At 53.2% G+C, this 23,399-nt stretch overlaps 5 protein-coding genes across 5 annotated transcripts; 2 read left to right on the forward strand and 3 right to left on the reverse strand.

The window, feature by feature from the left end:
- Positions 1-44: 44 nt before the first annotated feature.
- KRP23_5491 (uncharacterized protein) lies at positions 45-2,837 on the reverse strand (the record flags this gene model as incomplete). The annotated part of the gene is made up of 8 exons (XM_067890562.1): positions 45-804; positions 873-1,294; positions 1,369-1,533; positions 1,607-1,767; positions 1,837-1,987; positions 2,067-2,153; positions 2,219-2,302; positions 2,403-2,837. The coding sequence occupies 8 exons, from the start codon at positions 2,835-2,837 to the stop codon at positions 45-47; spliced, it is 2,265 nt and encodes a 754-aa protein (XP_067747099.1).
- A 3,014-nt stretch (positions 2,838-5,851) lies between these two features.
- Positions 5,852-7,944, reverse strand: KRP23_5492 (uncharacterized protein; the record flags this gene model as incomplete). The annotated part of the gene is made up of 4 exons (XM_067890563.1): positions 5,852-5,899; positions 5,982-6,086; positions 6,170-6,283; positions 6,358-7,944. 4 exons carry the CDS (start codon positions 7,942-7,944, stop codon positions 5,852-5,854), a joined length of 1,854 nt encoding a protein of 617 aa, XP_067747100.1.
- A 3,739-nt stretch (positions 7,945-11,683) lies between these two features.
- Positions 11,684-12,409, reverse strand: KRP23_5493 (Secreted RxLR effector protein; the record flags this gene model as incomplete). Its single annotated transcript, XM_067890564.1, has 1 exon — positions 11,684-12,409. The coding sequence occupies one exon, from the start codon at positions 12,407-12,409 to the stop codon at positions 11,684-11,686; it is 726 nt and encodes a 241-aa protein (XP_067747101.1).
- A 4,045-nt stretch (positions 12,410-16,454) lies between these two features.
- KRP23_5494 (uncharacterized protein) lies at positions 16,455-16,934 on the forward strand (the record flags this gene model as incomplete). The annotated part of the gene is made up of 1 exon (XM_067890565.1): positions 16,455-16,934. One exon carries the CDS (start codon positions 16,455-16,457, stop codon positions 16,932-16,934), a length of 480 nt encoding a protein of 159 aa, XP_067747102.1.
- A 2,302-nt stretch (positions 16,935-19,236) lies between these two features.
- KRP23_5495 (Phosphatidylinositol 4-kinase) lies at positions 19,237-22,365 on the forward strand (the record flags this gene model as incomplete). The annotated part of the gene is made up of 6 exons (XM_067890566.1): positions 19,237-20,760; positions 20,833-20,889; positions 20,955-21,218; positions 21,294-21,735; positions 21,808-21,912; positions 21,980-22,365. The coding sequence occupies 6 exons, from the start codon at positions 19,237-19,239 to the stop codon at positions 22,363-22,365; spliced, it is 2,778 nt and encodes a 925-aa protein (XP_067747103.1).
- Between the last annotated feature and the right edge of the window lie 1,034 nt (positions 22,366-23,399).

Genomic DNA, 23,399 nt, shown 5'->3' on the forward strand with positions numbered 1-23,399 from the left:
CTCTCGTTCTTCTTGTCTCTCGCTGTTTGTCCCCACCGATCCGGCTACCACCCCAGGGGCTTGTGTTGCTGGCGATTGTTGTTCTTCTGTGCTCGGCGCTTCCCTCTCCCCTTCCGTAAAAGTTCGTTTGCGAGGCGCTCCAGTATCTGGTGAAGCGTGAAGTGTGGCAGCAAGCACTGGCCTGGAGGCTTGGGGCAGTGCGCTTGTGCATACAGCGAAGCAGTGCTCGGATCGGAAGGTGGCGCTTTCTCTTCGCCACAAAACGCGTAGTTCAGTGTGACCCTTGTCGGCCGACTCAACACCTCGAAGTTCGTTCGCGTCGCCTTCTTCAGCACCTTGGTGTAGTTCTCAAACTTCCACCGCTTCGTCTTCACCGAGCTCTTGGAGCCTGCGTGTTGCTTTGGCAGACGGAGGTGGATGTGGTCGCAGCTTTCCCCCTTGGAAATGCTCGGACACATGCCCTCCAGGAAGAATGGCAGGCAGTACGTGCCTGTCTGAAATGTGTACGGGATACGATCGCGGAGATTCCACGCCGGCAGAACGGAACACGCTGGATCGGAGGGCAGCAAGGCTGCTGCTTGTCCTTCATCTGGTGCGTTGGTCTTCGGCATGAACGAATACAAATCGACCACAGGCGTCTCGAGTCCAGGCTCAGTAGTGGCCATCAGTACTTCCACACCGTCACGCCTTTTACCGAACGTGCTTGGACCGACCGCATCCTGTGGTCGTAGGACGTAGTTCCCTACTGGGACATCCCCCAACGCAGTGAACAACGTAGACAACCACTGAAACTTTGACGCAGGGCTGGCATCAACAAAGCAAGCATACGTCAGCCCAATGGCTCACTCAAAGAAACCTATGCGTGCACTCACTCAAAGCATTCGAGAGGGAGGCTCTGCTTGTCTCCGTAGATCAGTGACGCTGGAGAATACGTCGTCCAGGATGTGACAACATCCTTCTTGGGATTGACTCGAGCCACGAGTACCGTGGAACCACCGCGAAGCCACGAATGAAGCCAGAAACGGCACCTCTCACTTGTCGTGAGCTGCTCCTCGATGCCAAGCAAATGGTAATCAGGTTTGACAAAAACACTCAAAGGCACTGCGTGGAGCTGCTCATGTGCAGCTTTCTTGTCTGATTCGGACGCCGGCCCACCTGCTGTTCCAGGTGGAGAACGTGACGATGTACTCATGGACGCCTGCGTCGTACTGCGCACAAGTATCCGCTTGTCTTCCAGCTGCCAGATGTGGTACGCTGTTCGCCCACCAGTAGATCCCTCGGCGATAGACTCAACCTGTGCAGCACCCATCAGGAACACGGCATTGACGTTAGTCGGGATCATTGTGTTGCGATTTCCGGCAATTTCACCTCGAAACGTGACAAAAGCGCAGCTCGACCAGCCTCTGCAATCTTATTTCGCGTGCTCGGGGTACTTCCTGGCAGTGGACGATCCAAGAAAATTCGCTTTTTCGCCTCTCCACTTCCTCCCACTATGATCGCCCGGCTCTCCATGGGAACACCCCAATCTGTTGGCTGCGTAAGAAAATATTTCATTAGTCAATACTCGAAACCCGTTGCTGTCCGAAATTCTCGACATGTAACTTACCACCTGAGCAAAGTGAGCTGATGTGTCACTGTCGAAGAGTGTGACCAACGTCGATGAAGACACGGCGATATCGCAGTCGTACTGCTCCATCAGTTTCTCAGCCTGTGGATCTGCCGAGATGGCCTGGCGTGGAGATACAACTTCCAGCATCAGGCCTCCATCTTCACCCAGAGAGGTTCGTAGAGGCTGACCAGATACAAGCTGCCTGGGATCAATCACACAGCACCTACCGCGTGAGGCAACTTCCTTAGCTTTAATGACAGCAGACCCATTATCACTGGGAGCGTCACCACTAGGCAGGTGAACAGCCACACACGGCTCAAACCACCGCGGATAAAGACGATAAACATCGTTCCAGCACTGCGTTAGCATCACCTTGTACTGCTCCAGCAACGTCAAAACACATCCTCAATCAAAACTAGATTCCTCATAACTCCATCTTTATAGCAACACAACGTACCCACGATGCAACAAACTGCGGGACGTGAGCCTCGTTGACAGCGGCTTCTGCAGCCAGCCCTCTCGCCATCATCCTGCAAAACGTCATCTGCCATATCAAACCCAGTCACGTCAGAGAGACTCTAGCACATCTACACACTTTCAATTCCCCACCTGCTCATTCTTAACTTCAGACTTCATCTGTTCCCACTGCTTCGCCTCATCTTTCGAAAGTGCGAGCACCTCCGGCAATCCTCGCTGTTTTCAGGCAGAAACCAAAAACCCACCACCAAAACTCCGTCAGCTTCTCCATCCACGTCACCGCTTCGGCTATAGTCAAAAGTCATATATCCCGCACCTGCTGGGCCAGGAAGAGTTTGTGTTGCAACATGAGGTACTGCTCGTGTTCGGCCACGGAAAACCCTGACACCCGGCGCCTCCCGTTGTCAAACTCCGACATTTTCTCTGGGCGCTGGATGCGATCGGTCTCGATGGCCTCCACCAGCAAATGCACCAAGTGCTTTGTTTCTCGCTTGACTTTCATCGCTGAGGAGCTTTTCCGCTTGGAACTCGCGACATTTGACGTGACAATTGTCCGTCGACGGGTCTCCAGGTCCCCATAAAGACGCGACTCGTGGGCGTCCCCGCGCACTGAAAATGCTGCAAATTCATCTGCAGAGAAGAACTGAGTGCTATTGGTGGCATTGGGGGACTCGGGGCGGCGTTTGCGGCCCGTGAACAGCCGCCGAGGGACGGCGAAGGCACCATCCGAGAGCTTTAGCGTCGCGTCCATTAGGCTGAATGGTGATTATTGACCAATCAGAGCGGATAATAACTAGAAGATGGCTACATTAGAGCCATCAACATTGTTTTGATCCTTCAAAGAAACGAAGATATGGACAAACGACTTCTTCGTCAAACTATGTGCGTCAGTAGAACTACTTTTAAGTCTCCAACATGTAGAAATGATGTGGTAGACAGCAGAGCGAACAATGGGGCCGTGCAAGCTAAACCAACAGGCGATCTTGAATCGGCCTTGCTGCGGAAATCGGAAGCCTTCGGCGTAGATGCCTTGGGTAGTTTCTGTGTATGCTACCAGTACAAATGAATACATCACTTCATGTATTCCTGAAGTGTTATTTCCCCACACTCGCCTCAAACCCACCTAAGCCTGGCTGTTCAGCATATCGGACCGCAAATCATCTCACAGTCCGGTCAAATTGTCAGCGTTCGTCTACCGCAGCAACTGAATCACTTAAGCTGGCGTCAAAGGCGCCGTCGTACGCGTCGTCCGTGCCCAAGAAAAAATACTGGATCTCAATGGGGATCGTCCAGTTGAGCGCAGGCATATCATCGACACACGCCTTGTTCAGCTTCTTCAGATCGCCTCTGCCCTTCACGTACGACGATAGCACTGTCATGCCACACATAACGTCGAATGAATTGCTATCAACGAGCGAGCCTTGCATGGTGTAGTCGAAAGTGATCAGCTCCTTATTGTCACCGTCAAGCACCTCGAGCAAATACTCGCCATACTTGCTGGGCGCCATTGGATCCATTTTGCTGCCCATCAGCAGCACGCTGGCTTGGTCCGGGATCTTGGCAGCCTTGTTCCAGTATTCATCTCGTTCGTAAATAATGCCGTTGCCTTCGTAGTTGCCAACCTTCAGCTTGTCACACGTCGGCGATTTCTCTTTGGAACTAGAGCAGTATTGCGGTATCTGTGCGTAAGTCGCCCTAGCACTAGCAGTTGTTTGTTCAAATTCTGCCTTCAGCGTTAAAACGGGTGATGCTGGCGATTCCCACATCTCGGAGAAGGTGATAAATGCGTCGAGCACGCCCGACATGAGAGCATCTTGCTCGGTATCCAGACCGTCATTTACCATTGAGATGAGGAAGCTCAAAACGTCGACATCCTTTGGCGCACAGCGAAGCAGTCTGTAGACGACCGGTGGAATAAGCGTGCGTGTACCTGTACCAATTACGAGTGTGCCCAGCACATACCGCAGAGCGAACGATGGCGGGTCTTCGTCCATGTCACTCTTCGTGGTTTTGATCAGCTCCGAACAGGTCGATTTAGGGTTCTTGTCGAGCTTTGAGAACAAGTGCTGGATCGATGCCTGGATACCTTTCTTTTTGAAGCGAGAACTGCACACGCTGTCTTCGACACAAAGTGCCAGAAGGGCATCGCTAACCTCGCCAAAATCGGTGTCCGCCGATGATGCGTTGAAGATCTTGTCAGGAGAAGCCCCTGACGCCGTGGTAACGCCATCCAAAACATAGCCCGTCACCTCCGGTGGATCAAGATGAATGACTCGCTCCACCCACACCGTGCCGTACCCCACTCCGTACACGGTCGTACTAAAATCGTTTCCGTGGTCGGAGATGAACGTCACAAGGTCCATCGCGGCACTCGTAGTCGAGAACGCCGCGAGGTCGCCGTACGTCTCTTGTAGTTCTTGGGCGCATTCAGGAAATTGTGCTATCTCCGTCGCACTGGACGAATTCTTAGCTGTCTTGCACGTCAACATCGTGCCTCTACCAGTCCCGCGGTAGTCCATCGTGTAGACGTTCACAGATGCGTTCAATTCCACGTACAGGTTGACCATCGGCAGGTCCACTGCAATCACCCAGACAGAGCACATGAATACACTTAGACACTATAATACTCGATTTTCCAAGTGGCACTTACACAACGCGGGTGTGAAACCCGGACCACCTTGAAGAAGCCAAACGCTGGGAGTCGTCTCGGGGTCTCCTTGCAGAGCTGGAAGGCGCTTGACAAATACGTCGACCGTCGAGTTAACAGAGTCCGGCGTCTCACAGATCCCAGGGTAACACAGCGGCGCAGTGTACATTGCGCATTCTGCAATTTGCCTGCCACCGGTTTTTGGTTTTGGCGCATAGGTAGAGTAGGCGCATGTGGACCAGGTTAGGTTGGACGCGGTCGAGGGTTTTGCTAATGCCATCGCAAGCGCGACGACATGGTAGAGCTGCATCTCGGATGCCTTGCACGCTGCTGATCGCCGTTAAATTGAAGAATGAAAATAGTTCGTTGGCGCTGTGGTACGGCGAGCGACCTTGGCTTTCAAAGCCCATGATCGTGAGAGGCAACGACTTAGGTGTGGATATCTCAAACATGAAAGCGGAGTACATGTACGCTGTTACTAAAACTCAATGTATGCAATTTGGCTACCAAAGCCCATGATCATGAGCAATAACGGCATTGGTGATTGCGAGCTGTATGTTTGCCTCCAGTACGAACATTGCTGCCTCCATCTTTTGCTGTATTAGAGCCAGAGCGGACTGTGCTGAGGGACTTGGCAAGGACGAGGATTCATGTCCAGAGCAATACTTGGAACGGCAGCCTAGATTCATTTGGGTTAGCCACGTAGTAACACACCCTCGAGTCCTTGGAGAAGCACCACGAGTAATACATGATGGGAAAATGAGGGCAGCAGTCGCTCCACTTCCACTTTGGCGTCTCTCGTGTACCATTTCTTACTCCTTCAAGGATTAGGATGCTTGCGTCCGACTCAGTGTCTTGATTGTTTGGACACTTGCTTCAATCACACGTTCACGACGTCTGGGATTTCCCGTTATAATTGTGGTGAGTGGCTGATCATTCATTGCTGCGCAGGCTGCTGGACGTTACGCACCACCACACTTGTAACCTAGACCAAAGTACAATGTATATGCGCTTGGAAGTGCTGGTGGATCAATTAATTGGACTCGTTGGTCTCTGCAGAAAATTTGTTTGCACAATGATACTAATGGAAAGCATCGGGCATGCAAGGCACCACCACTCTACTGAGTCATCACTGCAGTTCTCAGGCGATTGATAGCCGCTGCCAACTGGACAAACACACACGTCGAATAGCAAATCAGCCTCCGTTTCCAAGCACACAACCCGCGGCAGCAATTATGCAGCACCTACCTCAAGCTTACGAGGACGGGTGTAGAATCCAGACTTCTTGTGGGTACCAACGACGTCAAGCGAGCCCGTACGGTCCATTTCGGCCTCTAGCATGGCCAGCACTCCCTGCACGAGGAAAATGCACAGCAGCAACAAGAATGAGCGCATATTATCAACCTCCAAGTAAATTCTGCATTTACTGGCCGTACCTCCAGAGTGCGTTTGCCGTCCATGAAAGAGCGGGCCTTCAGAATAGCATCGGCAATGGTTCGCACTTGGCTGGGCTCCACGATCTGCTCCACAGCGCTCAGGTCCAAATCCACCTACATCAAACACACAAACAGCCGTGAAAGTAAGCGCGTGCTCAAGCCCGGTTCACAACTCACATGTGCAGTACCTCTCCGTATTGGATCTTGCCAATCCCGCGCGAGACCACCTTGCCATTGACCTCAAAGCCTCGACTTAGTGGAATACGAGCCTTGAATTCGCCAAACGTAGCGTCTTGACGGATCTCGCCATGCTCGCTCGCGATCTTCTTCGCTTCAGCGGTCACATCTCGCGGCTCGTACGAGTCCATCATGATGACATTGTCCGCCACAGAGAAGTAGTCTCCAGCGCCGCCGATGACCAGAACGGACGAGACGCCACGCTGGGTGTAAAGCGCGCGCACCTTCGATATGAACGGCGTGATGGGTTCCTTGTCCTTAGCCACAAGCTGCTGCATCTTCCAGTCACGGATCATAAAGTTGGTAGCACACGTGTCCTCATCGATCAACAGGGTCGTCGCCCCCACTTCCAGCGCCTCGACAATGTTGGCAGCCTGAGACGTACTTCCGGAAGCATCAGCAGTGGAGAAGCGAGTCGTGTCCTGCTTGAAGGGCAAATTATCGATAAACGCGCTGATATCTGTGCACACCACACTGCGCGAGTCCTCCGAGCGAATTTTAACCGCGTTCGGATCCATCACCACTAGCTCACGTCCGTCCGACGGCACGTGGTTGTACACACCGACTTCCAGCGCCTTGAGCACAGTGCTTTTACCATGGAAACCTCCTCCCACAAACAACGTGACACCTTGCGGAATCCCCATTCCCGTGACAACGCCGCAGTTCGGCAACGTGAACGATCTGCTCAACGACTTGGGCGACTTGAAAGGAACGGCCTTGTCACTGCTCAGCGGGAGATCCGACGCCCCCGACTGTCGTGGCAGCACTGCTCCATCCCGAACGAACCCCACGAGTCCCGCACCCTTCATCATCCCTCTCAGCGTCTCCTGATCCTCCACCGAGTGCAGATGTTCCCACACGTGGGCCACGTCCAGACTCTTGAGCAGCAACGAACGCTCCACCAATGTCGGCAGCGTGTCCACCAAAATCGTGTAGGCCCAGTCCCCACAGATGCTCCGGCCACGGGCTGGCAAGTTAATATTGAATCTGGCCTCTACGTCTCCATTGGTCAGCACCATGACACTGGATCGTTCGATGACATGTTGGCCCGGGGCATCGATGGAGATATCTCCTCCTTTCGCCCCCTGCCACGAATTACTGACAGTTTTAGCATCGGCCCCGGCCTGACGAGCACTGGCCGCGAAGGCCCTCGTCAAATAGTCACACAGGGTCACATTGCGCGTCTTGTCGACGTGCATCTCGGCCGGGAAAGCGGCCGAGCCAGCGGAGACCGTCACGTGGGCCCGGGATGGACTGGCGTACGGATCGCCCTGGATGTGGTCGAACTCGAGCGAGAAGCGCAGGCCACCGGCCACGTCCTCGAACTCGAACGCACGCTGCAGATCGTGGTACGCGCCGTAGTTGCGGTTGTGCAGCTCCTGTAGAATGCTGCCCAGCTGCTGCCAGGAAGCGGTGGCCAGCGGCGTGCTTAAGTGGCCACCACCATGGCCACGCTCGTAGCCGCCTCCGCGGCCACCACGTCCTCGGCCACGACCGCCGCCGCCGTACTTGTTGCGGTAGTACTCGCCCCGGCCCATTGGTTCCTAATGTCAAGAATCGGTAAAATAAGCGAAACAAAACGGAAATAGTGCTAGCCAATCGTGGGCGATGCTACAAAAGCACGAGCAATGATTGGACAAGAAAAACTAAAACCAATGCGAGATACTTCGAAGTACTATTTGGTGATGAAAGCTCTAACATAGCCGACACTGGACAACTATTGCACGCGTCACGCGAGCGCTTGCTGTAACACCATTACAGTAGAGAAAGGAGTACAATGAAAAGTTGCGAGCGCTGTTGAGTGTACCAGCTGAGCCGATCAGCATTTCCTGCATTTTCTGCTGCAGAATATACCCGATAATGCAACTCGAAGTAGCTTGAGTTTAATTAACTCACCATGCCTGTTAATTTGTTAATTGGATAGTATGCTAGCTTTGCTTTCAATTATTCGCAAGTTGAGTTGGGAATCGTGGTCTGTCAGATGACGATTCTTGGCTTGGTCTGTCAAGCCAGATAGTTGAAGTTTGATAGTCGCGAACTTCAACAACTTAACGCATGGGACGGGAACTGTAAGTTGCAAGTATGTGTACATGTAGTCCACCCAGGAGTACATTGTTGGTTGCAGTTGTAAATTTGCCGGGGATGCCTGTAAGTGGACTGACCAGGAGTCACCTCCTAACTTAGGAATGGGGTGCGGCTATCGGTCACTTCTGTCGGCCACTTCTCTATCGGGACAGGCTCATCGTGGAACTGTCGGTGGCAATTCAAGTTGATGAGCAGCTTGCACATCGTGATAGCAAAAAACTTTTCCCGACAAGCTGCTCTGCTCAATGAGCACGTACTGTACAATCTTTATCCAAAACAATCAACAATATACAGATACCGGTATTGAACTTGCCGTCAAAAGATTAGCTTAAAGGCACTTTCTATTCACGATTCGCTCAAAAATATCACAATGTAAATCAGTGTCTACTGTTATCGAGTGGGCAGGAGACCCCAAAGTCCAGCTTTAGGACGGTACATGTACTGCGCATCGGTGCACATTTTTCGCTCATCCTGTGCTGCATGACGCTACGACTTTGTGAAAGACGGCAATGCCGTCGGCAAAGCAGGTAAAGTGTCATAACAAACGCGGTATCGATTTGCAACAACGATTTCATAACTGGGGTTCGGCGTATGTGTCGGTCAACAACACCGCGTAATCACTCGTCGACGTTTCCGAGCTGACCTTGGACACACTCTTGCACTGCTCGTACGCGCAGTGCTTGATAAACAATTGCTCGCACCGAAAATCTTCTATCATTTTAGTACGTGTATCCTACATGTGTCGAAGATGGCTTCACCCTGCTGCTCATCGTTCTCACCGCGAGTTTTCTGTTCGAAGGGGGCACGTCGGATAGAGTTTCCCTCACAGTGAGTGAGATGGTTGTCAGGGAAACATCAGCGTTGCAGTACAATCTTTACCCTTCCCGGGGGAAACCCTTTTGATGGTCGGTTGAGCTTCAACCGCCTTCGGAGACTCTCCGGAGGCAAACACAATGGAAACGAATGGAGAAGGTTATGAACTTGCAGCGCTGTTGGGCTGGGCTGACACTGTCTGCACGCCAGATGGCTGACCTGCTTTGCTGTTTGCTCATCGAGAACTGCATCATCCGGTAGTACCCCGTGGTGTGGACAATCTCGCTGTGTGCTGCCTGGCGAGTAGCCAACGTTGTCCTCATTTTTTGAGCGAGGGGTAACTCATTCTCGAATTTGCTCCACACGACAAAGACCTTCTCCAAGAAATCAAGATATGCAAGCGTGGAAACCAAGGAACATGCTGAAGGCGCTTGCCGTGCTTCTCGTTCTCGTAAGCGCCAGGACAAGCGGCGAGGGTGGCAGCAGCGGAGGTTCCCCTGACTTTGCGGACATTCCTTCCCCGTCGCAGGTTGCTGTGGAGCCGACACCTGAGCCCCTCCTGCCCAATTGGGTTAGGATGGTTGACCCCACCGCCAACGGCTGCTACCGCAAGACGTACATCTCCAGTACTTGCTCAGCGGGATACGCCTCAGACAAAGTTGCAGCATGCCGGGCTGAGTGTCCGATCAACTACCCCGTGGAGTGTGGCCTCGAATGCATTCAGCAGAACGGGGATTGCGCCCTGCATATCATCGGCAATATTCAAGCTGTCGCCAATGCTGCTTTGAGATCCGCGACGTCGGGGATATTCGGTCAGCTAAGTACCGCCAGCGCAGCAGTACAACAGGGTGTCAAGTGCGGCCAGAAGCTTTTCGCTACAGTGGGTGACGCTGTGTCGTATGCCGAACAATTGCAGACGAGCTTCCCGAACTCCACCCAGGAGCAAATCGTTTCTCTCCTGAATCACTCCGACATCTTCATCCGGGACTTGCCCACCGCAGTGAGCGTCTGCCTCGGTTCGGATGCATCAACAGACTTCGTTAACATCGCCGCAAGAATTGTGAGTATTGTCGACAGGGTACTCATTGCAGTGGTGGAGAGAGGTTCGTCGCTTTTGAGTGTCGACACATTCATCACGTTCATCAAAGCGGTCGGTGCGGGAGATTCAGTGCAGACACTCGTAGCGGATGACACGGCAGCACTGATAAGTCTCATCAAGGCTGGGCGAACCTGTGGCACCGAGTTGCAGTCTGCCATCAACAAGGTTTCCAACGCAGTAGCTGCGATCAAGGAAGCAGATGCCGATTCTACTGCCAGCGCCATTCGTGCTGCGCTTGGCAACTCGGACCTTTTTCTTCGCGAGATTCCAACAGTGACGAACAACTGCATCAAGAACACCACCGGCGACGCGTATACTGTGCGAGACCAGATCCGAACGGCGCTCAGTTTGATCACCGACGATCTCATCGACTTAGCAGACGACGACGATGATAAGGCTCTGTCCGTGGCTAACTACCTTGCGAAGGTCGCTGACATGGGTCTGGATGTGATCGCCATGTTCGACCCCACGGGGATTGCCTCCATGCTAGGCAAGTATGTCCAACCGATCTGCGGCCCTACTGCTTTCGTCGGTAAAATCGACGATGGGTCTCTGGAAGATGCGCTTGCACTCACTGCTAAAGACGATGCATTCGCCGGTAGTTACGGCACCTGGAGCCACGATGGAGACGGTATCGTCAACGTCATCTTCGAGAGCACGGATACGGAGGACGTCACTGTGATCATTCACTCTGCAGGTCATGAGATCGCCCAGGTAAGTGTCTCGAGTGGAGCAACAGTCACTTGGAGCTCGACGGTGGCCATCCTCCAAAGTAAAGCATTGTACTTCGACCGCTGGCGACCAGGCTTCTTCCGTCTTGTGGGGTCAGGCGGAGGTTCGCTAGTTATGTGGATCCCGAGCTCGTCAGCCGGCGGCCACGTGGAGCTCGTCGCGAAGATTAATATCAGTTAGTCATCGAACAAGCAGATTCACAACTGGGAAACATAACTAGCAAGTACGAGCGACGGAGTAAAGCTTAAATTTGGCCCAATTGATATCCCTCTACTAGCATGTACCCACTGGGGTTATCAGGGGGCAGCAAGTGCTGGAGTCCCCAGTAGTGCTACAATTCAAATGTAACATTAGGAATGTACCGCGTGCTGTTCTGGACAAACTTTGACCACTCCGCTGTCTTTCATGGACACCCCATTGCAGGCACACCCGAAATCAGAAACCTCTTACTTACTTACGTAAAAGTCAAATGAATGGAACCAACGATTCTTTGCAGCCTATGCCATTTTGCCTTATGATCATTTGCCGGTGCTCGAATATTGCCGTGTCTAAGCGATTTTCCGTCCGACCAACTTCAAAAAGAGCTGGTATTCCTCGTTCACGCTGAGTTTGTACTCAGATTTTCTTTCTAACCCAAGCATTCGTTTCACGTACGAGTTCGACCTCTTTTTCTTGGCCCAAATACCAATTTTCTCAATCATCTGGTCTGGATACATGCTTCCAACGATAACCATGGGTTCGGCGCCGCTGTCCAGGCGCTGATGTAGCTGGTCGTCGTACATCGTCGCATACCGCACGTAGGTTTTGAACTCCTGGCTACCTTTGCGTTCGGCTGCAGGCATATCCTCTAATCCCAACCGTTTCCAAACCTCGTGCGTGGGACGTCCGTTCTCTTCGTGGTGTAACCATTTGATGAGCTTAGGCCCTCCAGTCTTGCGCAAGTATTCCTGGTAGTATGTGAAGGCTGGGCTTGCCGTCAGAGCATTCCCAGTCAGCCTCTCCAGCCCCAACGACTGCTTGACGTACTCGTCCGATTTTCCAACTTGAGCCCAATACTTCACTTTTGCCCACTTCAACAATGCGTCTACACCTCTTTCCTCAACATCAGGCAAGCCGGTTTCGTCGCCTCGTAGCTGTCTTCCATCGAGTAGAGCATCGAGTGCAGTCACCCCGGAGATCTTGGTTTGGCTGGGCTCTGCGGCTATCGCGAGGGTATCACTGTTAACGAGGAAGGCGAGCACCGTCGCAAGCAGGATGTAGTAAACGTGCCTCATTGCAAGTCGAGCAGCTACTTGATGTCTCGATAACAAATGGTGAAGTGGTGGCCACCAACGCAATAACATGCATGACGTGTTATTGTATCGAGTTATCCTTGCATAGCACGTGCGAAAAATATCTCCATGATGGGACTCCCATCATGGGACTACATTTACATGTCCATCCATTCAATTTCGATCAAGATGCCCTGGACAGCTTTTTGCCGAATAGTTACTCCGAGTAACTTACTCGTACGCATTTCTTATTTACATGAGCCCGAGCTATTATGCTGCTCAGAGTGCAGTAGGCCTTCCACAGAAAACCATAGTTCGACTGCTGCAGCGACATTATTAATATAATATGGTTATCTCAATGCTTGTCAATCACTTGTGTCGAGCATTCGTACAACAGTGCTAACTAAGTGATATCATTGGTTAAAAGTACCCGGCAAGCGCGACAAAATTGAAGCAGAGCGTTCAAGTAAGTGCATTTATACTTGGCGTCTTCTCTTCCTCTGCCTAAATGCTAAATTGCGAGCGTTGTTGCTCTGTTCGTGTTCTGTCTCTCTAACTAGACAAAGCAGTGTGGTCATCTCGAGTTGTGCTAACCGACGAGAGCGACGAGAAGAGCTAATCGGCAGACCGTTCACCCCAGTAATACACAGCAATGCTGCCTGCTGTACAGTCATAGAGACAGGTGGTTGCGCTCCAGTCTCGCGCCCAATTGCTGCAGAAATGTGCTGCATCATAATTCGCCACTCTGAATAGGTTTGCCGCTTCCTCCTCGTAGATAGATCACCTGCGCCTGCTCCTCCCTAGTTGCGCTCAGCTTCGATGCGCTTCAGACCGGCGAAAAATGTCTCCATGTCATCAATGTAGGCGACAGCGAGTGGCAGTTTCTTCTGCCGGAAGATGTCTTGAATAGCACTTCGATAGCTGTTGAGGGTTGTAACCTTGAGAGTTTTTTCAGTGTCGTTCATCTTAGCTAGCAAAAAGACCTCAACACCTTTCGGCGTAAATACATTGACGTCAATTTCACCGTTAGAGTCAAAATACCTCGCAGAATCCGTCTTAGTCGCATGAATCCATGCAGCAATGCCGCGGCGATAGCTGCGGTACGTCGTTTGAGTCCTGGAGGTTGTACATGCGCGGCGAACGTTCTCCGCGTTGAAAGACTCGGTGGGTGGCATTGAGGAGCTCGGAGTAGCACCATTGCTTCTCGCAATAATGGTGGGGTCTTCGGGGGAGGACGATAGCGCAGAACGGGGTGGGGGCATAGGGAAATGCTGGGGGTTGAGGGCTGTTTGTTTTCCAGTGAGGTACATTGATGTAACTTAGCTAAGCTAACGCCTTCTATCAAATGGGGCTGAGGGCTGGGAATTGGAGACTGGAGACTATGTGAGGTGCTCTGAGCGATTCTAGCTAATGATATAGCCCAGTCTTTTGTACGACAACTCGTCGTACGAAATGCACGGCAAACGCATTGGTGGCAATACATAAGACACGCTGTCAGACGGCAGCTCTCGAAAGACAAGATACTAGTATGTCGTACGAAAGCGCATGAATCTACGTTTTAAAAGAATATCTATCGTACAAAATGGGCTTACTACATCGCCACATGGACCATGTGTACCAATAACACTGAAAGTCCCATCAAACGAAGTTCATGGTATTATGACCAAGCATCGTAACGACGCTAGTGATGACCTGCATCCTCGGCTTGGTGTCGTTCAACTGCTTAGCGTTTCATAATAGTTACGTCGGCTGACGTCCCCAGCACCCGTACTGTGATAACACAGCGATCGCGCGGTCGCCTTCGACTCGTCGCGGGCCAATCCCGAGAGTGTTATGTGAGACCAGCCGGGGCATCCGGATCTCGCGACGAGGGCTGGTCTTCCCCGCCGCTTTGATAATGTCGCTGCGCGTCCTTCGCCTCCAAGACGTCCAGGCCTTCCTCTGCTGCTGCTGTTGCTGCAACCGAGTTGCAAGCGAGCACCTCTGGCTGCAGTCACCGGCTGTGAATCACAAGTCGGTGGAAGGGTGGGACCTTCGCGGCCCGGCCATGCGCGTGTCTTGGCGCACGCAAGTCAAGCAGATTCGCGCGAGTCAGATGGTCGTAACGGACCTGCTCGGCCCGAGACGTGTGCGGTCGGTGGCGCGCAGCTTGGCCAACGATACGCCACGTTACAGGCAACTTCAAACCGGGCCGAGCCGCATTGAAGACCTCGGGGCGAGTTTGTGCTGAAGATGCCCTTTGGTGCCGCCAACGGCGATGGCTGTATATACAGTAAGCTTACTGAGTATGTGTTATTGCCAAGTGCCATGCTGCCAATAGATCGCGCTTGGCACGAAAAACGCGCGGTGTGGCACTGGCAGACGGGGGCGGGATCGATTGGTCGTGCGAGCTTTGTTGGTTGGCGTGCGTGCAGTTTGTATGTACTGTATTTGCTCGCGTCTCGGGGCCTCGAGTCGAGGCTGAAAGCTTGGCTCATGGATGGCGGCAGCGATGGCGATGCTTGGTGCATGTACAAATACTACAGCGGGTATACATGTGTATATACCCGCTGCAGTATTTGTACATGCACCAAGCATAAAGCGAAGGCGACAGCGCTGACTCAGTAGCTGAGGGCGCTTCAGTCTGCGGTCGAGGCAGCCTGCGACTGGCGGCACGTGCTTCCCGGGCCTCGTTCTGATTCAAATGCGCGTCGGCGCGAAAGATCCTGCGCGAGATCGGCACTCGGATCCCCGCGGTGGGCCACCGGCCTGGTGCAGCTTATCCTGAATCCCCACGGGAACGCGGACTCCGAATGCAGGGCTCGGTTTGATGAGTGCGGAGAACTCTGAGCCGCAAGCGCTGCGAGTTTGACGCCTTCAAGGCATTCGGGGGGAGTTCCGTCCAGCGCTGCCTGGTCTTCACGCTCGAAGTTTGGATTGGCCCCGAGTGCTTTGTTGTTGTTGACGGCGAGGTGAGCGCCATCCAGTCGTCTCGCCTTTGGTCGGATAGCCGATGTAAGGGCACATCGCGCTGGCACTCGTTTACGCTGAAGGCACTCCTGCCTCTAGTCACGTGTCTGCATGGACATTATCAATTGGATATTCCTGTGGCCGGCTGCAGCGAATGGGGCTCGACGACAGCTTGAGCTTTAGTGATGTAAAATACCAAGATAGAGCAGTTGCCGTGGTTATTGAATGACGACGTACACGCGGTGGCAGGAGCAGGTGGGGAATGTCATCCATGATGCATACAGCCGGAAAAGCGCTCTGTGCTCCGTGTGCTGGATATGACTGCCACCATTGACGCCTCAAGCAGGTGTTGGAAACCTGTCATGAGGCTGCTGCCACACGACAAGGGGCGTTGACACGCGCCGCGTAATTGTTCCACTGTGTGTGGTGCACACCAAGCACGCATGTACCCGGTGTGGTACCTCGCACACCCGCCAGCTAGTGCCACACGACGTGTCTTGGCAGACTTTCTGCTGGACTTGTTCACAGCAACAGCATCGCCTGCTGATTTCTCTCAGGCGACGGCAAGTTTGGCAGGGTGCGTGCGTTCCGACCGACACCAAAGTATCGCTTGCCTGCCGTGCTGCTGAAGTCGAAACTGGAATTCCGGCGGACAAACGGCTAGCAACGGCAGTATCTGTGCAGAATGCCCACCATGACAACAACGCGACCTGCTCGTAGTGGTGGCCAGAAGAATCAGCTTGCGCATGAGTTGACGTGGGAATATAACTCGGATATCACACGTACACGATATCCGTGCCCAGGCAACGGCAAGCTTCCCTCGACCCAGAGCCCGTAGAGGAAAGCGCTCGTATAACTAGCAGCAGAAAACTCGTCGTGCAGTGCTCTCTCAATGCCATCGCGCCACCGATCCGACACCGCTCGCGCCACCGTTTTGCTCGTTTATGTGGTCAGTCGCCGCAACTGCTTTCGCCGCGTTTATATCCTTATCCGTCCCGGCTCCGCTCCCTTGTGACTGAACGCTCCAGACGGCGGGGCGCAATCCAGACCTCATTATCGAATTCCCCCGCCGAGAGCGAAAGTCACAGAGAAACAGAGAATGGAAACGACGGAGAGCAGTGAACCGCTGAAGAAGCAGGTGCGCTGGGGCACCGTGAGCGTGCTCGAGTTCCGCGTAGGCTACAACGCCAGTACCGTGCCCAAGAGCGGCGGCCCGCCCGTGGGCCTCGTGGGCCGCCCGACCCGCCACTCGTACTCGATGATCCCGGCCGAGGACGACGAGTTCGCGAGCGACAGCGAGTGCGAGAGCGTGGACTCCGACTCCGACACAGAGATGACCGTCCCCCTGAATGTGGGTCGCAGCCGTAATGACTTGTGGTTGGACCCGATGGAGCGCGCCCGCATCTTGGCAGAGGACCACGCGTTCCCGATGGAGGACATCGCACTCATCTGCCAGGACGTGCAGGCCACTCTGGACGCGCGCGCGTTCTCGCGGTTCGACCAGGTGACGCACAAGATGGTGCAGACCCCGTGCGCTGAAGCCTTCCACGTCACGAGAGAGAAGGTGCTGCTGTATTAAAGCCCCAGGAAGCTGTGGCGTTATTTTATGGAAAGGGGAGCGTCCCGGTATTTATTGCTCCGTGAGTCGTGCAGGTATAAGGAGAAAACAATAGACATGGTGTTCATTACGACAGACAAATTGTCGCCTGCTATCGGTTCACTTGCTCCATTCCTGCTGGACTGAAGTGAGCTAAGCAGCGAGTCGACGAAAAGCTCCTGAATGAATCTCTGGCGTGGTCAGCGTCGAAACAAGCACGCTTCAAGTGCTTTCCAGTGAATCTGGTCGATGGCACCTTTACCCCGAAGGAGTCACTGGCACCGGCGAACCTATTCACGCCGGACAATCAAGTCCATGGCACATGTATCGCCATGATGACAATCGATCGGCCGACCAGGTTTCGCCACGCTGGATCTTATCGCTGCACGCTGTGAAACCTGGTCCTGAGCGACTCACGCACGAGCTTTCGCTGAACTAGTCCACCACAAGAACGACACTTGCCTATCAAGCGACGCGAGATGAAACCGTAATGGACAGCAAAGCTTTAGGTTGAGGATAGAACTTGGCATGAAGCGTTACGGGTAAGCTTCATGCCACGAAACAAGAGCGCCTTCAGCCTCCCCCCGTATAAGATGTACATGTCATGTACACCGTGGTCGGCTGCAGCCGACCACGTGAATATCCATCCAACCACGTTGCCATCATCTGCGAAATACGCTGCACATGCCTTCATGACTCGAGGCAGGAGTGCCTTCAGCGTAAACGAGTGCCAGCGCGATGTGCCCTTACATCGGCTATCCGACCAAAGGCGAGACGACTGGATGGCGCTCACCTCGCCGTCAACAACAACAAAGCACTCGGGGCCAATCCAAACTTCGAGCGTGAAGACCAGGCAGCGCTGGACGGAACTCCCCCCGAATGCCTTGAAGGCGTCAAACTCGCAGCGCTTGCAGCTCAGAGTTCCCCGCACTCATCAAACCGAGCCCTGCATTCGGAGCCCGCGTTCCCGTGGGGATTCAGGATAAGCTGCATCGGGCCGGTGGCCCACCGCGGGGATCCGAGTGCCGATCTCGCGCAGGATCTTTCGCGCCGACGCGCATTTGAATCAGAACGAGGCCCGGGAAGCACGTGCCGCCAGTCGCAGGCTGCCTCGACCGCAGACTGAAGCGCCCTCAGCTACTGAGTCAGCGCTGTCGCCTTCGCTTTATGCTTGGTGCATGTACAAATACTGCAGCGGGTATATATACACATGTATACCCGCTGTAGTATTTGTACATGCACCAAGCATCGCCATCGCTGCCGCCATCCATGAGCCAAGCTTTCAGCCTCGAGTCGAGACCCCGAGACGCGAGCAAATACAGTACATACAAACTGCACGCACGCCAACCAACAAAGCTCGCACGACCAATCGATCCCGCCCCCGTCTGCCAGTGCCACACCGCGCGTTTTTCGTGCCAAGCGCGATCTATTGGCAGCATGGCACTTGGCAATAGCACATACTCAGTAAGCTTACTGTATATACAGCCATCGCCGTTGGCGGCACCAAAGGGCATCTTCAGCACAAACTCGCCCCGAGGTCTTCAATGCGGCTCGGCCCGGTTTGAAGTTGCCTGTAACGTGGCGTATCGTTGGCCGAGCTACGCGCCACCGACCGCACACGTCTCGGGCCGAGCAGGTCCGTTACGACCATCTGACTCGCGCGAATCTGCTTGACTTGCGTGCGCCAAGACATGCGCATGGCCGGGCCGCGAAGGTCCCACCTTCCACCGACTTGTGCTTCACAGCCGGTGACTGCAGCCAGAGGTGCTCGCTTGCAGCAGCAGCAGCAGCAGAGGAAGGCCTGGCGCGCTCTGAATGCCTGGACGTCTTGGAGGCGAAGGACGCGCAACGACATTATCAAAGCGGCGGGGAGGACCAGCCCTCGTCGCGAGATCCGGAGGCCCCGGCTGGTCTCTCATAACACTCTTGGGATTGGCCCGCGACGAGTCGAAGGCGACCGCGCGATCGCTGTGTTATCACACTACATGTTTTATAGTACATGTAGTGACAATACGGGTGACCTACCCATGACAACGGATCAAACATGCAAGTCCATACACCTACAGGCTGCAGCAGAGAGCAATGGCATTGCCATTGACAATGAAGACCCTCTCGTTTTAACCTTCGGCCGTCCGTTTCGACGAGGGTGCCTTCAAAATGAGGCAACCAGAAGGCACGCAGCCCTCTCGTTTTATTTAAAGCGCCGAACAGCAGCCTGGCCAACACCAGACAGAACTCATCCAAGCTCACGGGCAGCTGAGTCGGTGGAGGAACTTCGGTCGCCATGGCGTCCACCGCGAATCTGTCGACGAGTCCTGGAGCTTCGTCGATGTCGCCTCTCGCGCTCGCGATCAAGTCGCCGCCCCCGTCGCCCACCAAGTCGAAACTTGTGGCCACTCCCAGTGTGGCGGATGTCCTGGCTCGCGACGGCAGCGTGGACGTCCGACTCCTGATGATTTCTATGTGGAAACACCGAGCCAACGCCCCGTTCACGGCGGAGCTCTGTCAACGACTGTGCTCGATGCCAATCACGCTGTCGATGCTGGACCAAGTGGAGTTCTACCTGCCTCAGTTGGCGCACATGGTCGTGCACCTCGAACAAGAACTGCCCATGGAGGACATGGAGCAGTTCGTGCTGCTGCTCTCGCAAAGCAGCGTGCACTTTGCGTTGCAGTTCTTCTGGATGATTTACGCGGCGCTGGACGAGAATCGTCCGAAACGTGCAGGCAACAACCCGCGCACGTTTGCTCGTTGCGCGCGGTTGCTACTGGCACTGGAGCAGTGCTTTGTGTATGGTTCTCCTGCAGCCCGCCAGGCTTCCGAGCTGCTGACGCGACAAAGTATTTCCAGGGACGAGATGGAGCAGATTCTCATGGCTGACCGTCGATTCTTCGCGGTTCAGCAGAGCAGTGCGGACGCTTCCAGCGCTGGCAATGCGGTTGAGGGCGTCGCACCAATATCCGGTGGATGGCTACTCAAGAAGGGAGGCGGCACCAGGACAATGGGGAGACGCAACTGGACGCTGCGATGGTGCCGACTCGAAAAACGCATTTTGCTTGTCTTCTCGAAGCCCACGGATTTGCAACCTCGTGCTGCAATCTCGTTGCATGGTGCCAAGGTGCATGTCGTGGAGAACAAGCGTCCATTTTACTTCGAGATCACCCACGACTTCAGCGAGACGAAGGCGAAGTTTGCTGCAAAAACCGCCGATGAGCTGTCCACGTGGGTGGCCTACCTCCAGAAGACTGCTGCGTTGCCAGAGCCTCCTGCGGGCAGCCCGACCAAGGGCAACAGCAGTCCCGAACGCACACTAGCACGCATGTCCTTTGCCATGCGGACCTTTATAATGCAGTCCTCCAGCAACGTGAACAGCAACGCCACTCTGACAGCCGATGGCACTGCGAATCCATCGCGGGGTGGCTCGCCTTCAAAAACAGAAAGTGCCAGCCGCCCACCAGAAGCAACCGTAGAAGCTCTAGCTGTAAACCTCGAGCAGATGCGGACTCGTATGCTCAGCAGCGGTGCCATGAGCGCTTGTTCTACCCAGGCGGGCGATACCGAGGTAAGTCAGTCTTCGACGACAGACTGCTGTGGGCCCGACGCGTTGATGCAGGCGCTTATGATGCCAGATCAGCAGCGGCGGTACGAGTTCTTCTGCGGCATGATCCATTTTGTCAAGTCTGTCACCGACGTATCGGAGGCATTACGACGTGTTGAACCTTCAAAGCGCAAGGAGCTTTTGGGTCCACTGTTGAAGCAGCTCCGATTACCAAGGCGAGCGTACATCCCGCTGTGCAAGTCAACAGAGGTATGTTCGTGCAGCGTTGAATCTGTGAAACATCCTGACTTACCTATTATCCTTGCGTATTGTGGTGACTAGCCATATTGCAACGTCGTATCAGTGTTTAGCGACGAAGGTCGTGTCTTCAGCACCCACGTATGTCTTCTGCTCATGCTGCGAACTTCTGCTCAACATGTCCTTACTGATTATTTACTTCACAGGAAAGAGCACCGTGCCTCATCTACTTCGGTACTGAAGAGAACGAGAATGGGGAGGATGTTTCTACCGTCTTGTTCAACGAGCTGTACGAAACTCAACCAAGTGATGGCGACGACGGTGTTAATGGGGACGATGAGACTGTGACGACATTTGATGAGCATGCCGCAGATATTACAATGCCTCGAAGGCAAGTGCCACCTCCGCCGCGGTCTCAATCAAGCCAATTGTCCAGCCATATGTCTCCTTTTCTTCGTGAACTCCTGATGGTGAGTTGGCTACGCTACTGCCTCGTAAGCGTGTGTTGTGATGCTCAATTTCGTGTCGTTTTCGCTTGGTGACAGGACGAAGAACGAAAGCAGCTACTAGAGAAGACGTTCGGTGAGCTGACCTTCACCAAAGCGGAGCGTCTTCAGGAAACAGTCAATTGCGCGAATCCGGAGCGGTGGCGTCTGACTGGGCTAATGGCCAAGAGTTACGATGATCTGCGTCAGGAAGTTCTGGTAATGCAGCTCATCTCGTACTTCCAGCACATCTTTGAGCTCGAGAAGCTGCCGCTGCGACTACACCCATATCGCATTCTATCTACGGGCTCTAGCACAGGTCTCATTGAAGTGGTTCGCAACGCGATGTCGCTCGACGGCATAAAGAAAACGCCAGGTTTCAAGAACCTTCGCAGCCATTTTGAACAAATGTACGGTGGGGCGACGAACAACGCAGAGAGCAAGGCTGGCGAGAGCGCTGAGCTCCTTCGTCAAGCTAAACTCAACTTTATCCACAGCCTAGGTGCGTTCTCTTCGTTCGGGTTCTCTATCGCGATGCATCCGTCCTAACTTGTGGTTTTGTCTGCTTCTCTAGCTGCATATTCGATTGTGTGCTATATTCTCGCTATCAAGGATCGACACAATGGCAACATCATGCTCGACATCGAAGGTTACATTATCCACATCGATTTCGGCTTTTGTAAGTGTTGCTTGCTTAGTGCGGGGCTAGATAGACTGCCAGCACTAACTATCAGCCTTTCCTTTAGTCCTAGGAAGAGCACCAGGAGGGAGTTTCAGCTTCGAAACAGCCCCGTTCAAACTGACAGCGGAGATGGTTGACGTTCTGGGCGGCCGTCACTCCTCCAACTTCCAGTATTTTATCGACTTGTGCGTTCAAGGTGCTCTGGCTGCTCGAAAGCATGCCGAGACTATTTACACGTTAGTGGAGGTTATGAGCTATCACTCCAAGCTCCCGTGCTTCGTCGGGGGTGCAGCAGGCCCGCTGTCGGGACTGAAAGACCGACTGTTTCTCAACATGCCTGAGAAGAAAGTAGCTCCAACCATTCAGAGCATGGTGCAGCGGGCCTACGACCACTTCGGCACGAACAAGTACGACCAGTTTCAGGTGTTCTCGAACGGGATCGCCAAATAGATCACATGCCCAGCTCTAGTCAAGATAGTGGAATGTATTGGGAAGAGGCTGGCGGTCTACAACATTCACCTGATTCATTTCCTGTATAGTGTCCCGGAAACGGAAAATTGCAGAATGAATTGAATTGAAGCGAAGATCGAACTCGCTAAGATATCCCTAGCTAGTCTATCCTACGAAGAGAGAAAGCAACATGCAAACAACAACCCACAATCATTGGTACTGAGTTTCTGTGTGATTCGAGTGCTCTTAGGATAGCTCTCTGTTAACAACATGGAGAATCGGTCAAGCACCTTGGTCGCATACAGGTAGCTCTTCCGATGTATGAAAATAGAGCGGGTGACACGATTTCTCTCGATCGTCCAGCCAAGTGGGTAGGATACGCCCCCTCAATCGGTCATGAGGAAATCGGAGCTCAAGGCCGATTTGACCAGAGCGACAACTACATGTAGCTTGGACGGTGAGATGAACAACAGGCCATCTACCAAAACCGAGATGTAGCACGGTTCATTGAATATAACCTTAGCCCTATTGCAGTAAAAGTTTTACTTCAAATGTTGTATATTTATTTTTCGTAGTGAAATATAAACAGGCATAAATGCTTGGTTTTAGCCCGCACTCCTCAGGATAGTATTCTCATATTGCGTAGTTTTATCGATTTTATTGTCATTATTGTCGTAAAATCATGCATACCGGTATTGCTTAGTTACCCCAAGTGTTATGATTGGTCTAAAGTAAAATATTTTATTGTGATTCGCTAATATTTGTAAAAACAACCATAACGTTATTGCAGAGTTTAAGAGTCTCTAACCGCAATACGGTTGAAGAACGCGCAACGACCCTGAACTGGGCGAGGGAAACCAAAACGCTCGATGTATTTGGCGATGGTGTGAGACCAATCCCGTAGTGTCTGTTTCAGATCATAAAGGCTCTTGCCAAGATAGAATACTCGTCTAGAGCATTCCTTAGAAATAAATCCTTCCGGTTGTTCCATGAAATTTTCGACTAGAGGGAAACCGTTGATAAGAGTTGTCTTC

Source organism: Phytophthora ramorum (assembly GCF_020800215.1).
Source record: "Phytophthora ramorum isolate Pr-102 chromosome Unknown Phyram_PR-102_s0004, whole genome shotgun sequence".
Lineage (NCBI taxonomy): Eukaryota > Oomycota > Peronosporomycetes > Peronosporales > Peronosporaceae > Phytophthora > Phytophthora ramorum.